Source organism: Adelges cooleyi, unplaced genomic scaffold (genome assembly GCF_023614345.1).
Source record: "Adelges cooleyi isolate 19-005CV unplaced genomic scaffold, UGA_ACOO_1.1 ACOO_flye_CR_arks_rails_tigmint_CR_PRNA_30, whole genome shotgun sequence".
Classification (NCBI taxonomy): domain Eukaryota; kingdom Metazoa; phylum Arthropoda; class Insecta; order Hemiptera; family Adelgidae; genus Adelges; species Adelges cooleyi.
Genome location: NW_026095971.1, coordinates 21,699,518 through 21,711,772, shown reverse-complemented (window position 1 = coordinate 21,711,772; position 12,255 = coordinate 21,699,518). Strand labels below are relative to the sequence as shown.

Below are 12,255 nucleotides of genomic sequence, written 5' to 3'. Positions count from 1 at the left end.
AAAAACACTGGTTAATAACAACCCCCTCGACAAGCTATCTCCCTCTCCCTCCATTCTCTGTAATAACAAAGTATGTGTAATGACAATATAAGTGTACTTTAATTGTAAATTAAGAAGGCACTGCTCTCCTGATTTAAATAATAAATTTAAGAATTTTTTTTCTTAGTCGTATATACATGTATGCGTTGAAGACAACGGTTTGATTTGAACTTAAAAAAATTAGGTAAAATTTAGATTTTTGTGTGTCGTAACGACCACCGACCGTGGCACAGTATCATGGTGACAAATCAATTTCTATAAAAAAATTATTATTTGTAATTTACGATTATGAATTCTCGATTTATGCGCAGAATTAAATTTGTAAATAATATAGTAAAAAATAAAATAATTATTTTTCAAATAATTCTATACTACATTTTGTTAAAGATAACATTTGTAAGTACACATGTGACAGAAGAAAATGTTACAATTAAAATTAATACAAATAAAAACATTTACTTATTTATGTATTAATGTATGTATGTACAAGGGGTTTCTTTTATCATGGGCCACTCAATGTCTTGCTGGGCTTTTAATTAATAAATTAATAAAAATCATTTATTTTTCTCACAGTGTTTTTATAGCAGTATACGCTGATGTGTGTACTGCTACGCTGACCGCGGAAACGGTATTTGAAATAACAGTAATAATATTAGCTGGTGATTTCAATTATTGAAATTCGATATCAACTTTACTGATAAAAAATCTGAGCCACTAACTCAATTTCTTTTTGATAAATTCAATTTAATAATGAATAATGACCCAACGATTTCCACAACAAGATATAATACCACGATTGATGCAGTTTTTTCAAGATACTTGCATAATATGACTTCACAAACATATGTGACATATGTGAAACAAATCATACTTCAGCTATCATAAGCCAATTATATCTATGATAGAATGTACAAATTAGATTTATAATGAATATATACTTATTAATAAAGTTTTAACGAAGACATGTTTTTTTATTCAATTTCATGTACTTATTTTTTTTTTTTTCTTATTCCTCACTTCAAATTCATTCTCAAGTGTTACTACTTACTAATTTCTTATTTCTTAATTAAAATTCTTTCACCCGTTTTACTACAAGACATATACGTTCGGAACTTAATAAAGAATATTATAATATATTTATATTTTTAATAAAGAATAAAATTTTCTTTTCGAAACGTTTAATAATTTGTCTCTGAACAGTGATCCTACACAATCTACGACAAAATATGGTACAACCATTGATGCTGTTTTCCAGATATTTGAACAAAATTGAGTCAAAAATATACGTATCATATTTTGGTCATCATAAATCATTAATTTCTATGACAGAATGCGAGATTTAGTAATATATAACAATATACATATGATAAAACGATTTTATATCAATCACTTTTTATAAATTAATCGAATGCAACTATATGATATCTGAACTTCGTTCCTACCGAGGGTCCCGTGACCCAATCCGTTTTTTTTTTAATTATGTAATTATTTGTGTTTGTATTGTTTTAGGAAAGTTTACCACACAAACAAAAACTAGCAGTTACAACAAAAAGTCTTGAAAAGTGTTGATCCTATGGCTGGCGCGTCGAGAGGACGAGGAGGTGGTGGATTTGGCCGGCCACACGTATCCATCGGAACTGAACCAGACGGTCCACTCGATTTCAAAGCACATGAACTCTTTCCGCCGCTACGAGCTAATGTTATCGAAATTGAAGAAGACAGTGAAAACGAAGATTTAATTTCATTCGAACAACAATTAGCCAAGCATTTTCATAGTGCTCCATCGTTTATATCTAAAGATGAGTTTACTAGTCCTTGGTCGTACCTCAAGAGTGTAGAAACACATATAGTTATTTTCCTTCATCCTTGCTATCAAAAAAAAAAAGAAAATTTCTCCAAATGAAAAACCGTTAACAGACAAGTAGTGGATGGATTAATTAAAAGCCGAAGTAGCCAACCGAGATTATTTGTCGTTAAAACAAATTATATCTGCCAAGAAAGCCAAAATAAGCGATTTCCTCAACCCAGCCAGTAAAAAGAAGGTAAAAAAATGAAAAAGGCTCTTCCACTTCACAATTGTTCAATGAAAGTGTTGTTAAAGAACTCGAGGAAGAGAAAGACATTGATGTCGAAGATAGCGAAGAACCAAAAAAGAAAGAGGAAGATGATAAAGAAGGAGAAGTAAAAGATATCGATGATGAGTTGGAAAGTGATGTCGACTCTAAGTTAGATGATGGAACTGACTACAAAGTACAATAAAAATTATTTTGATAACGGGGAAGGATATTTAGATGATGAGGATGATGGTTTGGATGATAATGACGCCATCTACAAATACGATTCAACTATTATTTTTGTGTGATGAGCTTTATTATTTTGTATGTATCATATTATATGTTTTTCATTTGTCACCTAGATTAATAAAAAAAAACCATTGTATTATTAATACATCTCTCATTGAATGTAGTTACTAATTACTGATAAATGTATTTTTTACGATTGTAATTTGTGTTACTACTAGGCACTAACACCCGTACCGTGTCGGTATACAGAACTAAAATTTGTCTCGGTGGGCCATCTATATAATTATAATCAATGCTAATACCTATAATATATAGATCCTTTTGATATTTTTTTTGTTTTTTTCTGCCAAAAAGAGTATTGACAATAAATTGTTGCCTTGGATAGACAGACATTTATTGCTATGTGAATTTTACATGAAAATTCAATTTTTATGTTCTGGTGTTGATATTTTGTATAATGATAGTATTTACAATTATTATTAATTTATGAACAACATGTTAATTTTAGTTAGGTTTAATATTACGCCTTTAATAAGTGTAACACAGACCTATATAAGTACTGAAATCTGATAACATTTTTGACATAACAATTTAATATTGTTAAATACTATTTTTATTTAATTCTTATAAGTTATATAAAGTATTTAAGGTTCTATATAAATGAGTCCTATTTACTTATTATCTCAACATCTGAAAAAAAAACCTTATATTATTTTTACAGTATATAATAAATTGATGAATGTTTGAAAATAGGGTCCAGTGAGTGGTGATATGTGAGAAGGGAAGGCTCATGTCTAGGGCCATGCGTTAAGAAGTTGGAAAGTACGTCAAAATCTTTCAGTAGGCATCTCTAATCATATTGTGGTCTTAATAAAACTATCCGTCCCTCTAAACTATACTTCTTAAATAATTGCATAAAAAAAATGTAAAACCACATTCCTAAATCCGAATAATTATAGAAATAATATACATATAATTTAAGATTAAAAACATAATTTATTTTTGTTCACTAATTAAGGCGTTGCGTCGTCTGCATTAGTGTAATGTCAAAAAAAGTAACAATGACATATCATGTTCTTTAAAAATATTTCCAAACCATTTTCATTAATATTTATTTAATTAAGTTTTACATCTTTCATTTGATCAAGATTATTTTTATAATAAATAATTGTTTGAATAAAACGCATGTGCATACTGGACGAGCTACTATAATATACACCCTTCTATCAACCACAATTACTCTGTCAATTAATTTAATCTATGCTAAATTAATATTAATAATGTAAAGCATATTTTGTGTTCAAAGAGATCCTTTATTATATATATAATATAGGATCTCCTTGAACACAAAATTTGCAAACCTTTGCTGACTCTATGTGAGTTTTTAACTGATGAAAACAATTCGTTTCTATGTTAACTTCTGCTTGTTGTTTGAATAACAAGACGTAGCAATTGTATATTTATAGTATAATAAAAGTCAATAGGTACTTAGATTTTAATATTTTCAGCGAACAATATGCATTGTGTCGAATCGTTCTGCAGAGATATTTTACGTTATAACAATTACTTTTTCGAACGACATAAACATTACTGTCATGTTCTACCATAAGTTTGGACGTAACTTCAAGCTATTTCAAAAAAAAATCCGAAGGCGACGAAAAACTAACAAGGGGTTCGCCTGGAGACTTGATGGTAGGTATTTCGAACACATACAGTTATTATATTATGTAACATACAGCAGTATGTTCTTCTCTCTCATTGTTATTTATAATAACTGTTTAAAAAAAAAAGAAAACTTTTATAAGAACACTTGGAATTTTAAAAGTTGGTAAATTAATTTAAGCATTTGAGGGTCTAACAGGGCGATTTCACATTTGGGCTTCAGAGTAGGTAATGCAAAAACCCAGCATGCTGTGTAGAAATCTCTTAATATATAATAATTTAGATACCAAATCTAAAGTCCAAATCCAATTATTACTAAACACTATTTACTAATATGTTAAATTTTTTTTTTAGATTCAAGTGCAATTATTTACTCGTGGCGATCGATCATAAATTTCCTAAAAAGTATAAATAATACGAAGTAACCCGTAAGCAAAACATGTAGTTTTGAAATGTATTCTAAATATTAATAATAATTTAATTGTATACAGCTGTAAGGGTCCGGAATTAACTACAGACGAAATAATTGTACTTAAGTTTCACTGCTCAGTAAAATTCTTACATATTAAATTCATAATAATATAATTGAAAAACCTTTTTTTTATATGACTGGTTTGTTAATTCTAGACCTTTTTCTAGTGCTTGATTTAGTATAAGTAATGTATTCCTCAGACGAATTTATAAAAAGGGAGTGTAATTATTGGAAATATTTTTTTCAACTAAATCAATACATTTCTGAGTAATATATTCTGGTCTCCCTTGGAAGTAAAATAAAGATACCTAGTAGGTACCTACGCTAAAATATCTAAACAATTGAGTTACCTCCCCTCCCCTCTACTAAGTCAAGTACTGTGTGGATTAGGTCTATGTACGATGATGCCATTTTACTCTCAATTCTCCCTTTATAAATTATTTTGGACAACCGCACAATAATAATTTTTTTATTTAAGTAAATTTACACATTTTAGTACTATTGTCATTTCAGATAATTGAACTAAACTATTTTAAAAATGTTTTCGTTGGTAACTTCTCACTTTCGCGTTGTGGTCGTTCTCGTTATAGTTCATAAGCCTCTCACATTTTCTGCTCAGTAAAAATTAATTACATACTTTAAAATTTGCGTCCAGTTAATCAAGTCACAACATTTTGTACACCAACAAAATTTTTTTGTAAATCAAATTACCAATATCTATCCCGTGATCCTACTGGATAACCTCCTTCGTACTCTCTTTTACGCAAAGTCTGTCGATACCGGGATATTTTAGTCATTAAGTTAGTCTTAAGTTATTCATTAAGTTAGTCTTAAGTTATGCCCGGATCGACTTCGATGCGTAAGTCCACCATTGTCTGTTGTGTGGCCGCTCAGTCTGTCGATACCGGGATATTTTAGTCATTAAGTTAATCTTAAGTTAGTCATTAAGTTAGTCTTAAGTTATTCATTAAGTTAGTCTTAAGTTTTGCCCGGATCGACTTCGATGCGTAAGTCCACCATTGTCTGTTGTGTGGCCGCTCAGTCTGTCGATACCGGGATATTTTAGTCATTAAGTTAATCTTAAGTTAGTCATTAAGTTAGTCTTAAGTTATTCATTAAGTTAGTCTTAAGTTATGCCCGGATCGACTTCGATGCGTAAGTCCACCATTGTCTGTTGTGTGGCCGCTCAGTCTGTCGATACCGGGATATTTTATTCATTAAGTTAGTCATAAGTTAGTCTTAAGTTATGCCCGGATCGACATCTATGCGTAAGTCTACAATTTTTTGAAACGCCCCTATCACACATTTCTGGTGGTTGTACAGTAAATGCAATTTGAGCATCATCGTAGATGGAGATACCACATTAAAAAAAACGAGCCAAATACTCTACCTCATAGGTGGTTTGGAAACGAGTATACAATCCCTAATACGAAGTAACCCGTAAGCAAAACATGTAGTAATTTATTTTAAATATTAATAATAATTTAATTATATACAGCTGTAAGGGTCCGGGATTAACTACAGACGAAATAATTGTACTAAGTTTCTCTGCTCAGTAAAATTCTTACTATTTAAAATTAAAATAAAATAATTGAAAAAACATTTTTTTATAAGTCTGGTTTGTTAATTCTAGACATTTTTCTAGTGCTTGATTTAGTATTAGTAATGTATTTCTCCTTATTGACGTCTTTCAATAAGAAGGTACACCAACGAAGTTCGAAAAAAACTAAAATTCATTGGCGTGTCCATAAGCCTAAGCAGGCGACAACGATAATATCACGCATTTATTATTATTTAATTCTATTTTAGGCTTTAAAGTTAATAGAAAACTTACATCAAAATATTTTTCTTTTTTTTACATCATTTTCAGGAATACTTACAGGGTATATAGCCCTGTTACTTGTGCGTTAAACCACTCATGCTTTAAGAACCACCTTAAGCTTTTAATAGGTAACGCGTATAATGTACATATTTGATTAACTTTTTAATTTAACAAACATTTGTTGACTGGTCGATTACCAGTATTGAATAGTTACTTGTTAAGTTTAAAATTGTGTGTTGGTTGGTTACCAACCAGTTAATATTTTCGGCAAAATGTTCTTATTTTAATGTATTATATGTTCCCACTTAATTTATAAAAGTTAATTCGCTTTGGAAAATACTAAAAAAGCTAGATATTTAATAATTTCATAAAATCGTATATCAACGTCTATTCTTAAGTAAAACTATACCTACAATTATTGTAATCGTTTTCCCAGAAAATGAGCGTTTTACGTTAAACAGATCACTAGTTACTAAGTGTTAACTGTTAAGCTGTATAAGTCATTATACTTTATTTTAGAGCACTGGACTAAATATGGATCAAATACAAAAATGTGTGGAACTGTACGAAAATCACAAAACTCATTTGCAGATCGATATTCCGGAAATCACAAACGTTATGAGAAACTTTTTTGGAATTGAAAAGCCTGAAAATGTTTTCAAATACAGCACATGTAACATATATTATTTAAATAGCTATTTCATTCATTACATCTCTGGACAATTAATGTTGCGTTTTTGCTTTAATAGTTTAATATGTGTTTAAGCTTGGTTAATTATGTACTATTAACTCTATAGATAATATTTGTTTTTTTTTTTAATTTAAAAACATACTTAGCCGATCAAGTTCTTATTACTAACATTATAATAATTTGTAATAAACTTTTATTCATCAAACTATTTGGTTGAAAATTAATGATGAAATATAGTGTAGAAGATAGTGTTACTTTTTTTAAAAATATAATTAAGTTTGCTTAGAAAGTAAACATATGCATAATAAGTATTTGACTCGATTAAGAAGTAACTATACTTAATCTGTCTAAACAATTAGATATTTCAAGCATACATCATTTAATTGAAAGTATTATATAAATCTTATTATCTTGCCAAGCTTTGTTGAAAACTATTGTTAAATAGTTAATAATAATATAACTATATTGTTTAAAAATATATATCAGGGGTTTATATTAAACTGGGACCCGTAACTTTCTTTTTCTCCAAGATTAGTAATCAGTTATTATTCTTGTAGTTTGAATAGTTATTCCTGAACTAAGTAAATCGGTCCACAGGGAAAAAGTTATCGTTATCTATTATATACTGTTACTTAAAGGATAAAAAAAAAAATACATTTTTATAAAACAAATACCATCTTAATTATAATAAACTAAAATCGTAAATCAGCAACCAGCATATGTTCGATTCTTCTTACTTCAACAACACGGTAATTCAATATTTAAATCAACATTTTGATTTTCAGCTTAGTACTATAACAATCTAATTAAAAAAAACTATATTTTTCAATGTTAGGAAACATTATTACGTTTGTGAACATTTAAAAAAATGTCTATATACACATATTCTGCGGCAACATGTGATACATAAGGATAACACATTTTTGATGTGACGACATTTTAATAAAATTTCAGTCCACTGCCTACTTAAAAGTCTTTTTCTTTCAAACCAAAAGAATATTATACAACTGTTTCCTTAATGTAGATTTATATCATATCTTCATAATATATACGTATAGTTTGAAAAAATAGTAAATCAATTTGTAATAAATTATTTTATTTCACATTTGAAATTGTTTTCATTTAAAATTGAACTAAAATTATAAAACAAATTAAAATTCTCACAACAACACAGATTTTTTTGCAAAATTACTATTTGCTTAATGTTAAACTTTTTACAGCCTTTTCAGTTTCGTTATCTGAGAATTTTAATACAGCTGCTATTGCATTAACCATATGCTTCCTAATTTTATCATCGGCCGTAAGAAAATAACTGAGAGTAACGTTTTTTAAATATTCCAAGTTAGCTCCTTCTCTGGACTTGCACATTTCTAGTCTAAAAAAAAATAAAAAAGTGTCATATTTCATTATGGTAATACAATTTTTTTATTTTGTACCTTTTTATTTGTTGATTTAACCTATCGACATCACCTTCATATTGTTGCTGCATGTCAGCTGTACTCTTTTGTAAATCCCTATACTTGGATTCCAATTTACTTTTAGATTTCCTGAATTTAGAAATCTCCATGTCTTTTAAAGCTAATTCATGTGCATAATGAAGCAAATGAGATCCTTTTTTATTTGACTCCTCATCTATGTAATCCTGAAACTGTACAAATATATTAAAATAGAAAATTATTTTTATCAATAAAAAAGCTAACTTCTTTTTTTGAGCCAGTTGATGAATGAGACATTTTTCTATTAGTTTTCGTACATTGTATTAATTCTCGCAGAGAATTTAATTCTTGTTCTTTATCTGCCACCATTTCTTGGGCTTTATCTCGTTGTCTTAATAGCTGTTGCTCCAAATAAGATGTACGCTTACGCCACTCTAAATCATTTTTCATATACTTTTCTTTCCAACTAGCGCTGGCCTTAATCATAAAGAAAAGATTGATAATTTTTAAAAAAATTATATAATATAGTTTACTTGTAAAAGTAACAATTATTACCTTAATAAATTCAAGGAAATTCAACTTAATTAAAAAAAAAAAAAATGTATGTCATACCATAATACATTATTATTCTAATTTTAGTTTTATTTAAATTTTAAAAATTTTGAAAAATGTATGAAACTTACTTCTGTATCTTCTTCTATTTTTTCTTTACATATCCTTTCCAATTGGTCACGTTCAGATTGTAAAATGTTGACTTGTTGTTTCAAATTTTTTACTTGATTTAATAATACTTGGGTGTCTTGCTTATGAGATTTTTCTTTAGTAATTTTGTTTTCCTCATACTTTTTTGTATTATCATTACTTTTAGAATCATTTATAGAAATATTGTAATCCAAATCCTTCAAAATGACATCTGCTAAATAATAGTCATTTCAATTTATCAAGAGATAAATAATTAAAAATGTAATGATCAGAGTGATTAGTTTAAAGAATAATATCCAACCTTCAATATTTAGAGGAACTTCAGAAGTTTTAGCTAAATTTAATAAAAGATTTTTATAATGTTTAAACTTCTCTATTATTTCGGACACTGTATAATCGGTATCATTTTTATGTTCAATTTCTAATTTCTTTATTTGTTCCTGAAAAAATTGAAAATTATAAATTTAATCAATTAATTAGTTAAAATTTGATAAGTTATATAAATGTTTGCTAAATATATGAATATAAGTTTGATGGTGTACTAAATAATATTTTACACTGTTTTTTTTTTATTAAATTATCAATTTTATAAATATATACATGAATAATAATTCAATGCACCACTTACAAAAAAATCATTGATTCATTGTCAGTAAAAAGGACTTTTTTTTTATACATTTATTCTTATTCTACCCCTTTAAGGTCTCTATTTCACGTGTAGTTAAGAAAACAGTTTACCGTGTTTTAATTTAACAAAGTTAAAATATGTGTACTTAAAATACACATGAAAACATTTTTGTTTATGTTATATTACAATATTAGACAATATTCAATTTTTTTCTTTTTAGGTATTTTATAGAGCTTTATCATCTTTTGAAACTAAAATGGTAACATATATATATATATAATTGAATTTTAAAATTTAAAAAAAATGTAATTAATTTTTAGAATAATTTACAACAAATTTTGATTGGATGATTTAACCAGTTATTTTTAAGTTATTTAAGTTTGAAATTTAAGACAGTTCTATCCTATCCTAAATTTTGTGATAATAATTAATAGATACAGAAATGTGTTTATGTTAATTATGAAGTTTAGGATATGAAAGATAATATTGTAAAGATTACATTACATACAATGTAACAATAACGAAACCACCTACTTTCAAATGTTTTATCGTCTGTTCATCTTCATTTCTAATTTTATCATAAACCCCAATTGAGTTAGATAATTCAGATAAACGAGTCTCTAAATTTGATACTCGAATTTCATGTGCTACTGCTAGTTCTCTAGCACGATTTTCAGCTTCAGCTGCCCTTTGCTGCTCCTAAAAAATTGTTTTAATCATTTCATTATTTTATGCATACTTTAAATAGTGTTTAACACAACTGTAAAATGCTCACTTGAGAAATAGCAACTGTATGATTCTGTCTTACTGCTTTAACTTCCTGTCTTAATTGTGCTAACATTCCAGAAGTATCTTCTTCTCTATATTTTAATTTTTGTTTGATATCATTTAATTCTATTTCCATATCATGAGCTTGTTTCTTAAATATTTCAATGTCTCTTTGCAAGTGCGTTACCTCTTTCTGTAATTGTTCAGCTAAAGATTCTGCCTGTTCTTTTTGCCTTCTTTCTTCCGCTAATAACGTTTGTAATTCTCTCATCATCACACCATGATCATTAAATTCTTTCTCTCGTTGAAGTCGTTCCTTATTAAATTTACCTTTGATATTTTCCATTTCTAATCGTTGAAGTTTCTTCAATGTATCCATTTTATTATTCAATTCTTTAACTGCTTTTTCAAGCTATAAATAAAATATTTATAAAAAAAATTAAAGATAATAACTGGAGTTACAACTATATATGAAAAAAAATGATGCTAAACAATTGTTCTAACTTAAAGTTTAAGGCGTTTTCAATATGTCTAGCAACCCCTGAAATTGCACTAACGCCTTCAAGTAGAAGCTTAAGTGTAGATGATATGGAATAAAGACATTTCATTATGTTATACTAACCTCTAATTTTTCGTTTTGATAAACAATTTTTTCTATTGCTGATTTTTCTTCAGCTTCATTTCTTTCTCGTTGTAAATTAGCTATTGTATTTACAAGGTTGATAAAACGAGATTGATGAGAATCATTTGATATCTAATAAAATGATTCAATAATTTAAATTAAAATACAATATCAATAAAAATAATCTTAAATTTTATAGCTCTAAATTAATATATATATATTTCAGTTGAAAAAGTATTCGTTTACAATGAAGTTTAATTTTATTGTTTGTTACTAGATGTATTTTCAATCACAAATTTTAACTGCTGAAACGGTTATTCTTTTTTTTAATATAATAAATAATTTTGGTAAGGTAAGTTGAAGGCCAAAAATAATTTAACTATCATTCATACAAATTCCTTCAGATTACCTTAATATGAAGTTTAGATTATCACCTATTTAAAGGGTATATTATGACTACACAAATAAGAAACAACTTGTACCTCCGACGTATCTGTTTCAGATGCATCATCTCTGTCAAACTTAGCAGAAGTCTTTAGAGTTTCCTCCAAAGCATTTTTTTCTAATGTTAGCTTCTTATACGCAACAACTAAATCTAAAATCCAAAATGTATAATAGGTACGTTTTATTAACATTATCAAAGTTTATATTTAAATTAATTACTGTGTAGATTTTTTTTGTATTTTTCCAATTCAGATTGTTCGTTGGTAGATGACGACTGAGTTTCTTTTTCCATTTTAAAATAGTATACAATATTATATTATGTCATACCTGATTTTACGAAATTTATGGAAACAAAATTTTTAAATTTAAGTAGTTGCATTTTATTATTTATTATTTAAAGCTTGGCTTAGTGACTGGTGACGGGTCATGATAGTTACATACAAAGATACAAATTCCAAAAACTCAAATTTATCAGTTATCAATATTGATAACGTCCTTATCAATATAAGATAGACACCATGACAAAATCACAGAATAATATAGTATCGTTGATTAAATACAAATACATCTATTAAGTACACGGTTAAAAAGAACTTTATAATCGTGATTAAGTATACTTAATTAATGATAGTATATAGGTATATATAATATATATTGTTTATCTGT

At 27.5% G+C, this 12,255-nt stretch overlaps 1 protein-coding gene and 1 pseudogene across 2 annotated transcripts; one reads left to right on the top strand and one right to left on the bottom strand.

The window, feature by feature from the left end:
- Positions 1–1,547: 1,547 nt before the first annotated feature.
- Positions 1,548–2,401, top strand: LOC126837947 (DNA-directed RNA polymerase III subunit RPC7-like; annotated as a pseudogene).
- Positions 2,402–8,023: 5,622 nt separating this feature from the next.
- LOC126838375 (GRIP and coiled-coil domain-containing protein 1) lies at positions 8,024–12,045 on the bottom strand. Of its 2 annotated transcripts, none has more exons than XM_050572737.1 (10): positions 11,809–12,045; positions 11,628–11,740; positions 11,146–11,277; positions 10,531–10,935; positions 10,290–10,454; positions 9,429–9,567; positions 9,109–9,341; positions 8,690–8,902; positions 8,426–8,637; positions 8,024–8,364 (listed from the first exon to the last, which is right to left on the bottom strand). In XM_050572737.1, the coding sequence occupies exons 1-10, from the start codon at positions 11,879–11,881 to the stop codon at positions 8,181–8,183; spliced, it is 1,869 nt and encodes a 622-aa protein (XP_050428694.1). In that variant the 5' UTR covers positions 11,882–12,045; the 3' UTR covers positions 8,024–8,180. The 2 variants fall into 2 exon arrangements, with proteins under 2 accessions (XP_050428694.1, XP_050428695.1); XM_050572738.1 differs by having other exon boundaries at positions 9,109–9,338.
- Positions 12,046–12,255: the final 210 nt, after the last annotated feature.